At 44.8% G+C, this 13,654-nt stretch overlaps 2 protein-coding genes across 3 annotated transcripts in view; both read right to left on the bottom strand.

The window, feature by feature from the left end:
- Positions 1-892: 892 nt before the first annotated feature.
- Positions 893-10,906, bottom strand: DDX39B (DEAD (Asp-Glu-Ala-Asp) box polypeptide 39B). Of its 2 annotated transcripts, XM_008590656.1 has the most exons (10): positions 10,175-10,528; positions 9,434-9,561; positions 9,040-9,132; positions 6,817-7,000; positions 5,369-5,487; positions 3,254-3,385; positions 2,135-2,244; positions 1,890-2,034; positions 1,606-1,753; positions 893-1,110 (listed from the first exon to the last, which is right to left on the bottom strand). In XM_008590656.1, exons 1-10 carry the CDS (start codon positions 10,383-10,385, stop codon positions 1,094-1,096), a joined length of 1,287 nt encoding a protein of 428 aa, XP_008588878.1. In that variant the 5' UTR covers positions 10,386-10,528; the 3' UTR covers positions 893-1,093. The 2 variants fall into 2 exon arrangements, 1 of the variants encoding a protein (XP_008588878.1); XR_551846.1 differs by lacking the exon at positions 893-1,110 and having other exon boundaries at positions 1,662-1,753; positions 1,890-2,018; positions 10,175-10,906.
- A 1,144-nt stretch (positions 10,907-12,050) lies between these two features.
- ATP6V1G2 (ATPase, H+ transporting, lysosomal 13kDa, V1 subunit G2) overlaps positions 12,051-13,654 on the bottom strand; it is a 2,832-nt gene continuing 1,228 nt past the window's right edge. The window contains exon 3 of the mRNA XM_008590655.1: positions 12,051-13,159. Coding sequence (XP_008588877.1) covers positions 12,986-13,159 — 174 coding nt within the window. The 3' untranslated portion in view covers positions 12,051-12,985. The remainder of the gene's footprint in view (positions 13,160-13,654) is intronic.

Raw genomic sequence — 13,654 nt, 5'->3', positions numbered from 1 at the left:
TCCCAGCTCCTGCCCCCCTACCCCATGCAGACCTCAGGGCTCCCTATCACCACACCCCATCCCTCCACAGCAGCAGTCCACAAAGTCCCTGAACAGGAATTCCCTCTCACCTAAGTTACTTACTTCTTAGGAAGAAAGGAAAGCCCCTCCTCTTTCCCATGACCCCACATCCTTGTTCAAGGAGCTGTTATAGCCCCTAATGGGTGACCTCTACTGCCCCCAGAAGTCCATGCCTAAGACAGAGTGCTAGCTTGGCTTCTCAGCACAGATGACCCTGAAGTAATGGGGTTGAAAAGGGGAAAGGGAGGGTGGATCCTCACCTCCAGGCAGACCCTGCAACACAGCTTCCAAGGGCCTCGCCCCATCCTGGCTTATGCTTCCTCCCCAACTCACCCCTTACCCAGGGCCCCAGCCCCACCACACAGCTGAGCTGGCCCAAGCTGAGGAGCTGCTAGAGCAGCAGCAGGGGCTATACCAGGGGGCTGCCTGGGAGACCCAGGACCTGAGGCTCAAGATCCAGAAGCTGAAGGAGCAGATGAGACACCGAGAGCGCCTAGGAGTGACCTAAGCTTCCCATCAGTTCCCACATCACCCTCCAGCACCAGGAATACTGCCCACCCCTCAACACCCCCATCTCCAGCAGCCCTTTGATCAGAAACTTCCCAGCCTCTCCCAGGCCAATGAGAAAATGGAAGAGACCCCCAGAAAGGGCCAGAAACTGGGAGGTGGTGGGTGAGCCATGGTCTCTGCAGCGGCTTAATCCCACCCCCCACTTTGACCCCACCCGTTGATCTCAGCTCCACTGCAAGGGACACGGGCCTCACAGGAACTTACCCTGCTTCATGTCCTAACACAGCCTCACATCCAGTAAAGTGACAGAGCACTTATACATACCAGACAAGTGTTTCATTTTTAGTTTTGTTAAAAAAATTCTGACAAATCAAGAATGGGGTTTACGAGGGTTGTGATGCAAAAGAGGGAGCCATGGGGTGGGGGTGGCAGGGGTAGGTGGCAGTAGTGTCGCCTTCACCTCCACGCTGGTGTCCTCTCCTGAAGAGGAGCAGATCATCACATTCCAGAATGGGTGAGCCCTCTACCGTGTCTGTTCAACTGAAGTCAAAACACAGCACAGTCAGAATAAGGCAGAAAAGGCAAAACCAACACAGAAATTCACGCACTCACACATACAGACGTTCATGTACTGTGTGGGTTCAGAGAAAAGACTTGGGGGTGGGAAAGATAAATAATCTGATGAGAAGAAACAGATCCCACACGGAGGCCATCAACACAACCCAACATGACATCAAAGACCAGGGGTGGGCCGGCCTGTGGCTCACTCGGGAGTGCGGTGCTGATAAACACCAAGACCACGGGTTCGGATCCCATATACGGATGGCCGGTTTGCTCACTGGGTGAGCGTGGTGCTGACAACACCAAGTCAAGGGTTAAGATCCCCTTACCGGTCATCTTTAAAAAAAAAAAGACCAGGGGCATGAGCTGGTCAATGCCCACCAAGCATCAGGCACTCTCCGTACAGAATGGGATTGAAGACAACTACACTAAGGAACAAGGAGAAACCAAAGAACTGGGGAAATCAACACTCACTGTAGGAGGAGATGTCTATCTCATCAGGCAGCTCGCTAATATTGACCTCAAAGCGATCCTGCACATCATTGAGGATCTTGGCATCATTCTCATCTGAGACAAATGTGATGGCCAAGCCCTTGGTGCCAAACCGGCCTGCTCTGGCCACCTGGAGGGAGACAGAGAGTAGGACTAGAACCCCAAATAGGGAAGACACCCAGAGGCAGGGATGAAGATGTAAGGTATGAAAAGATACAGGAAATAAGGGGTGGAGAGTGGGATGTCCTTCTGGGTGTGGGGCTTACCCGATGCAGGTAGGTGTCAGAATCCTCGGGCATGTCGTAGTTAAAGGCAATGTTCACCCGCTCGATGTCCATGCCTCGGCCAAATAGGTTGGTAGCCACAAGAATTCGTCGTTGGAAATCTTTAAACTGCTGATACCGAGAAAGCCTTTGTGAGAAAGGACATTAGAAAAATATTGAGATTCCCTTGTCTCAATGTTCTCTTTTCCCCCCAAGGACACAAAACATCATCCCCATCTCCAGCTCACCTCTCCTCCTGGGGCATCCCACGGTGGATGGCAATGGCTGGGAAGTTCTGCTCCACCAGGAGCTGGGCCAGAGCGATGCACCGCTGCACGGACTTCACAAAGATCACCACCTGTGTGTGTGTGTGGTTGGGGGCGGGGGGGAGGGTTGAGTGGGAAGATGAGTCCGTGTGTTTGTATGTGATACAGATTATGTGTGAGAGATGAGTTTTAATAATTAGTCTTGTAAAGAATTTCCTCTTCCTCTCTCCTATTGTCCATATTTCCTGTTCTGTTCTAAATATAACTTAGCCTTTCTCTGCTCCTTTTTTCCCCAGCAGACTGGCCTCTGAGGTGGTGCGGAAAACAGTAACCAAACGTGCCAGACATGTTAGGAGACAAGAATGAGACTACCACATGAAAAAGGGATAAAAATTAGAACTAAGGTCTAGAAAAACCATGACTGACATTGCTACTAACTAAAACATTAAACCTAAAGGAACTATGCTAATTCTAGAAAGCAGTTTTTAGTGCAAATGGACAACAGGTAAATTGATGAAATTCTCCTCCTCAATAAGTATAGTACAAGGAGAAATAAAAAGATTTAAGAACCCTAACATGCCCAAGATAGTTCAAGGTTTTTACTAACTTACTAAAACCCTTCAAGGACTTTATTTTTTAAGGTTTACTTCACCTGAGGTTTTCCTTTATTGAGTAGACCTATCCTCGCCAGTCACAGGACAAAAAAGGAGCTCCCACCTTGCTCATGCTCAGCCCAGAAGATATTTATATTCTCATTTAAAAGAATTTCATTTAGGGCCGAGCCCGTGGCACACTCGGGAGAGTGCGGCGCTGGGAGTGCAGCAGCGCTCCCGCCGCGGGTTTGGATCCTATATAGGGATGACCGGTGCGCTCACAGCACTCACTGGCTGAGCGCGGTGCAGCCGGTCTCAAAAAGGACAAAAAATTTTAAGAAATTTTAAAAATTAAAGTAAAAGAATTTCATTTATTAGAATTTCTTCATCATTCCCTCCCACATCATATGTGTGGTCTCAATAAAAGGGTACTTAATACAAAGGTTTCTACTATAGCTGGAGATATATCCAATGTTCACTCCCCTACTGGACACTTTGAACAACTCACCTGGTTGAACTCAAGGACATCCAGAAGGTCAAAAAGCTTCCGGTTCTTCTCGTTGTCCTTCAGTTTCACGTAGTACTGCTGCAACCCATGCAGCGTCAACTTCGTCTCATCATCCACGAAGATCTCCATTGGCTGGGAGGGAGGAAGGGGGTGGGGAACGGGAGGAGGGCAGAGTGGGGGGGTTAAACCTGGGGGGGGGTGGCGGAAGTTGATCTCCAATACACCCCATGGGGGGATGGGGAGAAAAGAGCGATTGAAAACCCCACCGCACCCCCAAAAATACCCACATTCTACTGTGGTCTCTTTCACATTAGATCTAATTTCCTTTCCATCAGTTGAGTTTTAAGACTGCCCAACTATAAAGCGTCCAGAAAGAAACTCCGCAAAGGAAATACAGCAATGGTGAAACCACCAAATGGCAAAATGCCATTACCTCAGATGGAGGTGGTGGAAGAAAACAATGGGAGATAATTCTCAAAAAGAAAACACGATTCAAACACCTGAAAAATGATCAGAAACAGTGACTCGAGGTCAGAATAACTCCATCAATGCTGGTTATAAGAACATGGGGGAGAGGACAAAGATTGCTTCATTTGACATTTCTCTCAAATAGGAGCTCATGTATGTTAGGAAAGTGTATGTCTTTAAGAGCAGAATGCACAAACAAAGAGAACTACTCAAGGTGAGTAACAACTAGCCCTCAAACTACAAGGGAATAGTTTTAGATAAGTCTGGTCTCCAGACTAAGAGTCAAACCATGTACAGGCTTACATGGAAGGTATCAATAAGTGGTGCTTAAAAACAAATTCAGAGCAGCAGATATGCATTCATCTTTAAAATTAAAAGGGGAAAGAAAAAAAAAACCCTTGAAGGGGAGGAAAGTAGCATAAAAAAGACAGAAAAAAAACAGAAATTGACACAGCTCCAAAGCCCAACTTTTCTACCACTCTTCGTACTACACTGGTAGACATAGTTAACATGAAGATCCAGGAATCAAGATGGGATAGGATGTGTGAGAGTCATGGGAAAAAAACAGAAGTCCAATCCCAGAAGGCAGGCTAGCAAGGCAGGCTTTCTAAAGAGCAGTTCCATGGCCTCCTTCGAATCTCATCCGGGCCCCAAGCACAGCTAAAGAGAAAGAGCTGTCCCATGGAGGGAGCACTGCAGGGAGCAGAGGAACACACTCCACTGCTTACACAAGGGCCCTGCCTGACCCCAAGCCCTAACAGCCACCCGGTTACATTCACTTTACCTTTCCCATATCCCACTCCTCTGAGTATTAAAAAAAAATTTTAAGAAAAAAAACTACCACCCCATTCAGGACACCCCACCCCCAACACATATGGGGGAAACGGGGCACAGCACGCGTTGGGTTCAGGAAAAAAACCGGGAACAGAAAAAGAGGCTGGTTTGGTCCTCAGCTTCCTGGTCAGGTTTCTCGCGGCCTCCGCTGCCGCCATCCACCGCTGGGTGCCGTCCATATTCCCTCGCCGCGCCACGGTGCTTCTCTGCTGCTGGCTCACATCAGCCGAGGTTCCAGATGGTGCAAGCAGGTATGGGCAGGAAGGAGTAGGGGATCGGGGATTGAGGTGCCAAAGGCCCCCACCCCTAGAGGTGGGGAGGGGGCAGATTCATTCGTGCTGTTTTGCTCTTCTTTTGGACAAGCCCTGCCATCTGTCTGTCCCTCTCTTGCTCTCCTGCCACAGGGAGGTATGAGTTTTGGTGAGCAGAAGGCTCCAGTTGGATGCTCGATGCCACCTGGAGGGTGCGTGGCTGTAGGGGGTATGCAGGAGATGATGGGCGAGTGGCAGGGCAGAAAATCCTGCCCTCCACCCAAAAAAGAGAAGAGGTTCAAAAACGTGATTTTTAAAAAAATTCAGACACTACCCGCTCTCACGTTAACCCGACCAAGTCTTCCGGAGTTTCCCTGGCACCCGCGCAGACCCTAACACTAGCTGTCTCTGCCTCTTGTCTCTTTAAGGAGCCATCACTCCCAGACAGGCACAAGCTCCCTTCTTGGCGCTTGGAGGACAAGGGAGTCTGGAGGAAGAAGGCGAGGAAGGGGAGGAGGCAGTGGGCGGGGAGTGGAGGGAGAGAAGGTAGAAGGGTATTTACATCTTGCATGAACTTGCGGCAGACTGGACGGATCTCTTTGCTCAAGGTAGCACTGAACATCATGACCTGCTTCTCATGGGGGGTCATGCGAAAAATTTCCTGCACATCCCGACGCATGTCTACAAGAAAAAAAATTATTGAAAAAATAAGCATGTGTGATAAAGATTGGAGGTAGACTTCCCAGTGAGGTGAAGACTGCTAGAAATGGGTAAGCAAGGAAGTCATCTCAGGGAATGACCTTAGGTTTCTCTCTTCTCCATCTTCTCCAACCACTATAAAATCAAATTGTGAGGTGAAGACTGCTAGAAATGGGTAAGCAAGGAAGTCATCTCAGGGAATGACCTTAGGTCTCTCTCTACTCCATCTTCTCCAACCACTATAAAATCAAATTCATAGTAATAACACAACGGAAAGAGCAATGAATTTGGAATAAAGGGGCTGGCTCACTTGGTTAGAGCATGGTGCTGATAACACCAAAGTCAAGGGTTTAGATCCCCAAATAAAGATTTGGGATCAGGTTCCAGTGTTTTAACCAGACAAGAAATAGGATAAAGCCCCAAAGTCCACAACTATAAAATGAGGATAAAGCCCACTCCAGAGCCTCACAAAAATAAGGCCTTTTAAAAATGCTTTACACAAAGAATAAAGAAAAAAAATAAAAATGCTTTACAGGCCCTTCTCCCAACTTCTCTCTCTGCAAGCTCCATCCCCCAGCAATCTACAAATACTGAGCACTTATAACATCCTAGAAGATAGAGTCCATTCCATGTCTTCTTTGATCACACTTTCCTATACAGTCAGGCATCTGGACTTCCTATCCAGATATGACATCTCCACCTGGAGCCCACCTTATAGATCACCACTTCAAGTTAGGAAACATCATGAGGGATGACCTCTCTGGCGCTATGTCTATTCCCACTCTCCCTTTCACCAAAATCCAGTTCTTACAGAAAATTTTCCTCTTATTAACCCCACTTAAGCACACTAGAATACCATGCCACACAAACTCCTAGAAACAAATTCTCCATATTAATCCTAGAACTTAAGTTTAGAAACCTAATCAGCTATAAATTCTGATCACATGCTGTGCTGGGGATGCCAGAAGGGTAGACTGTCTCCTCCTTCAGTTTAATATCTCCCCCATGACACCTAGTATAGGAATCTACAAAGGAAAGGGAGGTGGTAGTGGCAATGACTTGCATCTAAAATTATCAAAGTCCCTTACCTTTAAAGAAATATCTATCATAGAAAGGAAGAACCTTTCTCCCTGATCATCAAGGCTGCTTAAAAACCTAACAAAGACTGACAAGGGAACCCATAGCCATCAGTCATGGGTGACAGATCAAGAGTCATCCTTTCACAGAAGTGTTCCTGTATCAAATAAGCATCATTTGGCTCCAAAGGACGACAACTCAGACCACTAGCCCAGTCCCAGCACTGCCACTCACCGAGCTGTTCGAGCATCTTATCACATTCATCCAAAATAAAGTGTTTAATGTGTTTGAGGTTAAGGCTCTTATTTCGAGCCAGGGCTAGGATTCGGCCAGGAGTCCCCACGACAATATGCGGGCAGTTCTTCTTCAGCACCTCTTCATCCTTCTTGATAGACAGACCACCAAAAAACACAGCGACCTGCCAAACCACAGGTTAAAACCATTAGGGCAAAGGTTGTTAAAGATCTGGGTCTTAGTATGGTATCAAATAACACCAGGAACTGCTTTCTAGTTTCAAGGGGGAAAAGAACAATCAAGGAGTCAGACTGTCATGACCGTACTCCAATGGTTAATCTAAAATCATAAATGGGAGTCAACCAGGTTTGTGGAATAACAGGAGGTATGGCATTACCTATAAAGGATTCTCATCAAAAATGTTTAAATTAAGTTAGTTAAGCATTCAAATATAAATTTCAGTTTATAGGAAACACTAGGAGGAAAGAACAAGCTAAACATAAGGGAGCAAATAACCAGACAAATTCAGAGTGGGATATTCTATAAAACTGGCCCAGCCTCTTCAACAAATCATTGTAACATAATTTTGAGCAAAAGTAAGAAAAGGAACATTTCATATTTGACCTTGACAGCAAGAACATTCTCCTTTGAGTGACTCAAGGGTGATGAAAGTAAACCTATTCACTCTGGCAATGTAAAAGTAGAGGCGTATGTAACAACAGACACACATATATATACACAGCCTTCTGAACATATTTAGGTAATTACAATTAATACAGTTTTCAAATACTGGGAGGAAGATAGTATAAACAAGCTAAATAATGTTTCATGAAAGAAGTCAAAAAGACTTACAAGTTGATAAATTGGGAAAATAATGCCTAAGACTTGGTTACACAGAACTATTAGAGCTAAAAAAAAAAAAAATGGTTAAGTATTACCTTCTGTGAAGTAGGACTAGAGATGGAAGAACACATATCATTTCATTATAAGACCTTCTGGATTACTTAAGCATTTTTACCATGCGTAGGTACTACTAATACTACTTTGGCTTTTAAGGAATTATTTTTGGTTTAGGGATATAAATCAAATACTCCTAGTTCCCTTAAAATATAAAGCAATAAAACAAAGTGAAAAACTGCAACAATCTGAGCAAATGTACAGCTGTTCTTTACCCTATCCTAGCAGAGAAGACAGGAATACATCAGTGCTTCTGATGTATATAATCACGTAGGGATCTTATTAGAATGTACAGCTGACCCTTGAACAATGCAGGGGACAGGGGCACAGTCGAAAATCCATGTATATCTGAGCTTTTCCCTGGGCCACAGTTACTTTAGCAGTTTAAAGTTAAGTACTTACCTACTAATAGCCTAGTGTTAGGTAAGCTACTTAAATTTTTCAATATTCTTATTTTTAAAAATCTGTGTATAAGTGAATCTGTGCAGTTCAACCCCTGTTGTTCAAGGGTTTACTATATATTCACTCAGTAGGTCTGGTGTAGGACCAAAATAATCTGCATTTCCAATAAGTTCCCAAATGAAGCTACTGGTCTGGGAACCACAGCATGAATATCAAAGAAACCAACTCTGTTGTGGCCCCCAGACATCTTTCAATTTTCTGCCATTTTAAAGAATCCTCTAGGGGCTGGTCAGTTAGCTCAGTTGGTTTGAGCAAGGTGTTATAACACCAAGGTTAATGGTTAGGATCCCCATACCAGCTAGTGGCCAAAAAAAGGAAAAGGATCCTCTAAACTCACACACTACACTGGAGCTGCTTTAGAGCTTCCAGCTTTCTCTTGCCACACATCCCAAAATTCTCAAACTGTCAACCAAAGTCCAGTGAAATGATTCAAAGTCAGTGTGATGAAGTAGTAAGAAAAGGGTGGTCTTGTAATAAACATCATCCATAGCCAAATCATTAATCCTCCCGCTACACAGGCATATTTACAATATGTGTTAAACCAAGACAAACTTAAGCTTCTCCAAAATTAAAATAGAGCAAGCATCTCTGAAATTATAACGCATATCCAAATGAGTCCTACGTTTTGGTAAAAATCTCTTGTTCATCCAAAGCTTGCAGGAACTTATTATCAGTTATATGTATACTGAAGCTCTCATATAAGTACTTAACATCTGTGGGACACAGAGACTGCTGTCCTACAAGGTTCCGACACCTGTAACTCCCCACGCCCTCAATCTCCCAGATTTCTTTACCCTGGCTTACCTTGACATTGGGCATGTATTTAGAGAAGCGCTCATATTCCTTGCTGATCTGAAAAGCCAACTCTCTAGTGTGACACATCACCAGCACAGACACCTTGGGGTGGAGGTGGGAGGGGTAGAGTAGACAGAAACAGACATATAGTAAATATATCCCTTCATTATCCCCTCTGGAGAAGTGACTGTCACAAAAGCACACTTGGCAGATCAAAAATGACTTCAATTCTGAGATCCAAATCATTAACCCCACATTTACTAGGAAACATTCCCCATGGTAGTCAAGGATGATAGTCATCTTAACACTCACAGCTTTGAAATCATCATATAACTGGGACAGAAACATCCTTCTCATATATTCCTAACCAAAATGCCTTCCCCAGTACTCTCCCCAAGTATACCTGCCCAGTAACTGGCTCCAGCTGTTGCAATGTGGCCAGCACAAACACTGCTGTCTTTCCCATGCCTGACTTGGCCTGGCACAGGACATCCATTCCCAGAATGGCCTGAGGGATGCACTCATGCTGGACTAGAAGGAGGAGGGCAGAAAAAAAAAGAATTAAAGAAAAATTAAATTACACTCTCCAGATAACAAGTCTCAAAGTATTTACCTGATTCTTGTCAACTTCCAAACCCTTTTTACCTCTTTTTATTTTCCTTAATCTGTAACAATCCATAACATTTGAGTGCCTGCCACAGGCCATTTCTCCTTAGGTTGCCATGCTTTGGGTCACATAACCCTGCAACCTTGGACAAAATGAAGGACTTGGTATCTGACCCAGAAGTCAGCCATCTTTAGACAAATCATAAAGGTTTACAGAGACCAGAGTTGGCCTGGCCCAAAAGAGGGTGACTAAAGGTCCAACCAAGCCCTTTCTGGAAATTTAAAATTTAGAAGTCAAAATGACAAAATTAAAAACAAGCAGACAAGAACAAGAGCCAGTCATAAAAACTAACAGCAGACCTGTAAGTTGCTTTTGGATCACTAGCACTTTCACATTATCATGATGAAAGACCAGCCTCTACAAGCCTCTTCTATTGCTAAAATCATCTTTGGTACTTCTTTCCTGGTCTATTCCAAATATTAATCTTTACCACCTGAGAAACCACAATGAGTACTCTATGCCCAAAAGAAAATTTACCTTCTGAGGGATGCTCAAAACCACAGTCAACAATGGCCCGGAGCAACTCTGGCTTGAGCAGGAAGTCCCGAAAGCCAGAGCTGTGGATGGAGACATAGGAGCCCTTGACATCCTTTTTGGCAGGGGCCTCGGCTCCATCTCCCCCAGCTGCTGTCTCCACCTCGTCATCTTCATAGTCCAAGAGCTCATTGTCCACATCGTTCTCTGCCATAACTGGGCCGGCGGGGGGGAGAAGGGAAGGGGGTCTCTGGAGGGGTTCTCTAAGAATAAGTGAAAACCAGGGGAAAGAGTCGGGGCTTGAGGAACAGCAAAGGAAGACTAGTTTCTGATAGAAGAGCTAGTGGGGGAAGAAAAACAAAGATGGAAGACTTATCAGTCATGAACAGGGCCCTTCACCACCTCCTTTCCACCCCCACACTCTTCCACTTTCCCTAAACTACGCAACCTTTACCCGAAAAGAAAAGTAACAAAGACATACAAAACAAAAAAGCAAAAAGAATGAAAAAGTGGTCCCAGGGGAAGTGGTTAAGATACAGGTTTCCAATAGGATCAGAGTAGCTGAAACCAGGAAGTTGAAATTCCTTATAAATTCCTGATCTGTAAGTAACGATAGTGAAGAAAAACAGATAACGAAAAGCAAAATATGACTAACGACTTACAGTGGATATTAGACACAAGATAAGGACAGTCCTCAATTCTCAAAGGAAGATTGTGCTTTCCCTATATTCTCACGGTATCGATCTCTTAACTCAGCAGCCATCAGTGACCAAAGTGATGTCGGTAGATGTAGCTGATGCCTTGGGGATGGTGAGCAGGAGGTGAGTCAGGAAGGTGTTCTGAATCTACCGAGTGAGATACTGGATCTGGATTCTTCCTCAAGTGTTAAAAATAAATGGTAGGGCTTGAGGGCTCTGCAACATTCCATAAATATTGTTAATTCGAGCAGAATATTCATAGGGCCGCCTCAACAGTCCAATTGTTCAGTCTGGATTATTTCCTGAAACATTTGACATCCCCCTCGTTGAGATGCTACAAAAGGCAGACGTGATATCCTGCTGCTTTAATAAAAATGACAACAAACGTTTGACCTTTTTCCTGTTAGCACATTTAGCCATTTAACACTAAGGAGTAGGAACCGTATTCCCATTTTATAGACAAGAAAATAGAAAAGGAAAGGAACATATCCAAAGTAATGCAGCTAGTAAGGTGACAGCCAGGATGTAAACACCTCTAATTCTCTATTGTATCCTGCCTCTCTGCTTAAAGAATCTGGTTAATAAATACACTGTGGATTACCACATTGGTTCAAGTCCCTGGGCAAGCGGGCTTGTCTCCTGTGGCAAAGAGCGATAACTGATTCAAGGATGATGTCATAGAAGGGCAGTTTTCCCAACCCTACATATCATTTAATTTATTTATTTATTTATTTATTTATTTATTTATTTATTTATTTTTGACTGGTAAGGGGATCTTAATCCTTGACTTGGTGTTGTCAGCACCACGCTTAGCCAGCGAGCAAACCGGCCATCCCTATATGGGATCCGAACCCGGGGCCTTGGTGTTATCTGCACCGCACTCTCCCAAGTGAGCCAGGGCCGGCCCTCATTTAATTTATTTAACAGTGTTATCAACTGCCTGCCCTGTTCCAAGTGCTGTCCTTGGATCTGGGGACACAGCAGTGAACAGCCCTGTCCTCACAGGGTTTACATAACAAGGGAGACAACACATCAACACATAAATATAATGATTTGTTTTTGTTTCTCTAACAAGTTTCAAAGGACAGCACTTTGGGGTGTTTGGGAAATAGTAAAAAAAACAGGAGAGTGCCTGAAAATGAGAAATGATGAGACAAAAGGAGGCTGCTTTGACACACCAGTTGACTTTTCCATAGTTATTTTATTGCACTTTTTATTGTTACAAAGGGAAAGCAAGGCTTCGAGGATGTAGAAAGGAAGGCCATGCATACAAGGGGACACAGCATCACTTAAAATCTCAAGAAACACTGAGCATGTGATGGGTATTTGGAGAAATAGGAAAAGGGTACAATCCAATAAAGAGAAAGACCAGCATAAGAGAAACAAAGAGAGGCTAACAGATGCAGTATTATCTACTTGGAGCCATAGTAGAGGGACTAAATGAGGTCATCATTTCATCTTCTCAGGGATCATAAGGTTTCAGGGAAAAGAAATGGGAGGACAACCAATTCTTCAGAGCAATACTAAGGTCACAGAATGAATGAGTGGAATTAGAGAGCCACTGACAAGTGAAACAGCTGTATTTAAGTTTTGTTAGGTGAGTAGGGGTTGGTAATATCACAGCGTTGCCAATTTATTGAATCACAGCTCCCACCCACCAGAAACCACGCTAAACTCTTTATAGAATGATTCCTAATCATTGCAGCAACCCCAAAAGGTAGACACTATTATTATTATTCCAGTTTCACAGAGGAGGACATTGAGGCTACCACATTAAGTAGCTTGTCCCAGTTGCACAGCCAGCAGTGGCAGAGTCAGGAGAGGGACCCAAGTCTACCAGGCTCTGAGGTCAGGGTGTTTTCTGCATCCCTACTTCCCCATGCTACAAGTTTCACAAAGAGGTTGAGTGAGAGTGACTTGGGAATTTACAATGTCCTTGAGGGTTAAAGAGCAACAGGGGGATTCAGATCTGAGCACAGGAGAACTATTGGATCTTGCCTCCTGGGATTTCCAGGGAATGGAAAGGAGTAAAGGATTATGATGGGATGTGATATTGATTTGAGAGATTTCTTTGAGGGAGGAAACTGGCAGGAGGAGTCAGGGCCTATGGTGGGTCCTAGGCAGCAATCCGGTAGTTGGGGTGGACTTGGGGCCTGACGTCACAGACCATGCCAAGAAGTTGGGCCAAGACACGCTCTCGGTTTCTTTGCTGGGAGCTCTGCATGCCCTGTACCTGGCGTCTTGTAGCCTGCTCCACCTCAGCCGACAGGTTCCCCTGGGAGCCCATGGCCTGGGGGGTGTGGAAAGGGTGGAAGAGAGAACGGAAAAAAGCAGAAACAGAGACAGAAGGGTACAGGCATGTGGAGGAAAAGATCCTGGAGTCAAGAAGAAAATCCCTCATAGAAACTGCCCCCATCCCACAAAAATATTCAGACACCAAAGAGATCAACATAATCCCTTTTCCTCTAAGACCTGACATGCAACTTCATCCTAAAACAGACTGTAAAATGCCCACCACCTCACAATCCATGACCATAAAACTCTGCCCTCCACCCCAAATGTAAATGTCCTTCAAAATTCTCAGACTTGGGCCGGCCCATGGCTCACTCGGGAGAGTGCGGTGCTGATAACACCAAGGCCTCGGGTTCGGATCCCATATAGGGATGGCCGGTTCGCTCGCTGGGTGAGCGTGGTGCTGACAACATCAAGCCAAGGGTTAAGATCCCCTTACCGGTCATCTTTAAAAAAAAAAAAAAAAAAATTCTCAGACTCTCTTACATATCAC

This window comes from Galeopterus variegatus, unplaced genomic scaffold (assembly GCF_000696425.1).
Source record: "Galeopterus variegatus unplaced genomic scaffold, G_variegatus-3.0.2 Scaffold6255, whole genome shotgun sequence".
Taxonomy (NCBI): domain Eukaryota; kingdom Metazoa; phylum Chordata; class Mammalia; order Dermoptera; family Cynocephalidae; genus Galeopterus; species Galeopterus variegatus.
Note: the sequence above shows the minus strand (reverse complement) of the source record. Positions and strands in the feature narration are given on the sequence as shown.

What these genes read in the sequence shown, in the direction of transcription:
- DDX39B (XM_008590656.1), bottom strand. Translation starts at nt 10,385, where the DNA reads ATGGCAGAGAACGATGTGGACAATGAGCTCTTGGACTATGAAGATGAC. An exon ending in TGGAGCCAGTTACTGGGCAG is followed by an intron (nt 9,133 to 9,433) that starts GTATACTTGGGG and finishes CTCCACCCCAAG; the next exon opens with GTGTCTGTGCTGGTGATGTG. An exon ending in GCCGCAAGTTCATGCAAGAT is followed by an intron (nt 3,386 to 5,368) that starts GTAAATACCCTT and finishes CCTCCCTCCCAG; the next exon opens with CCAATGGAGATCTTCGTGGA.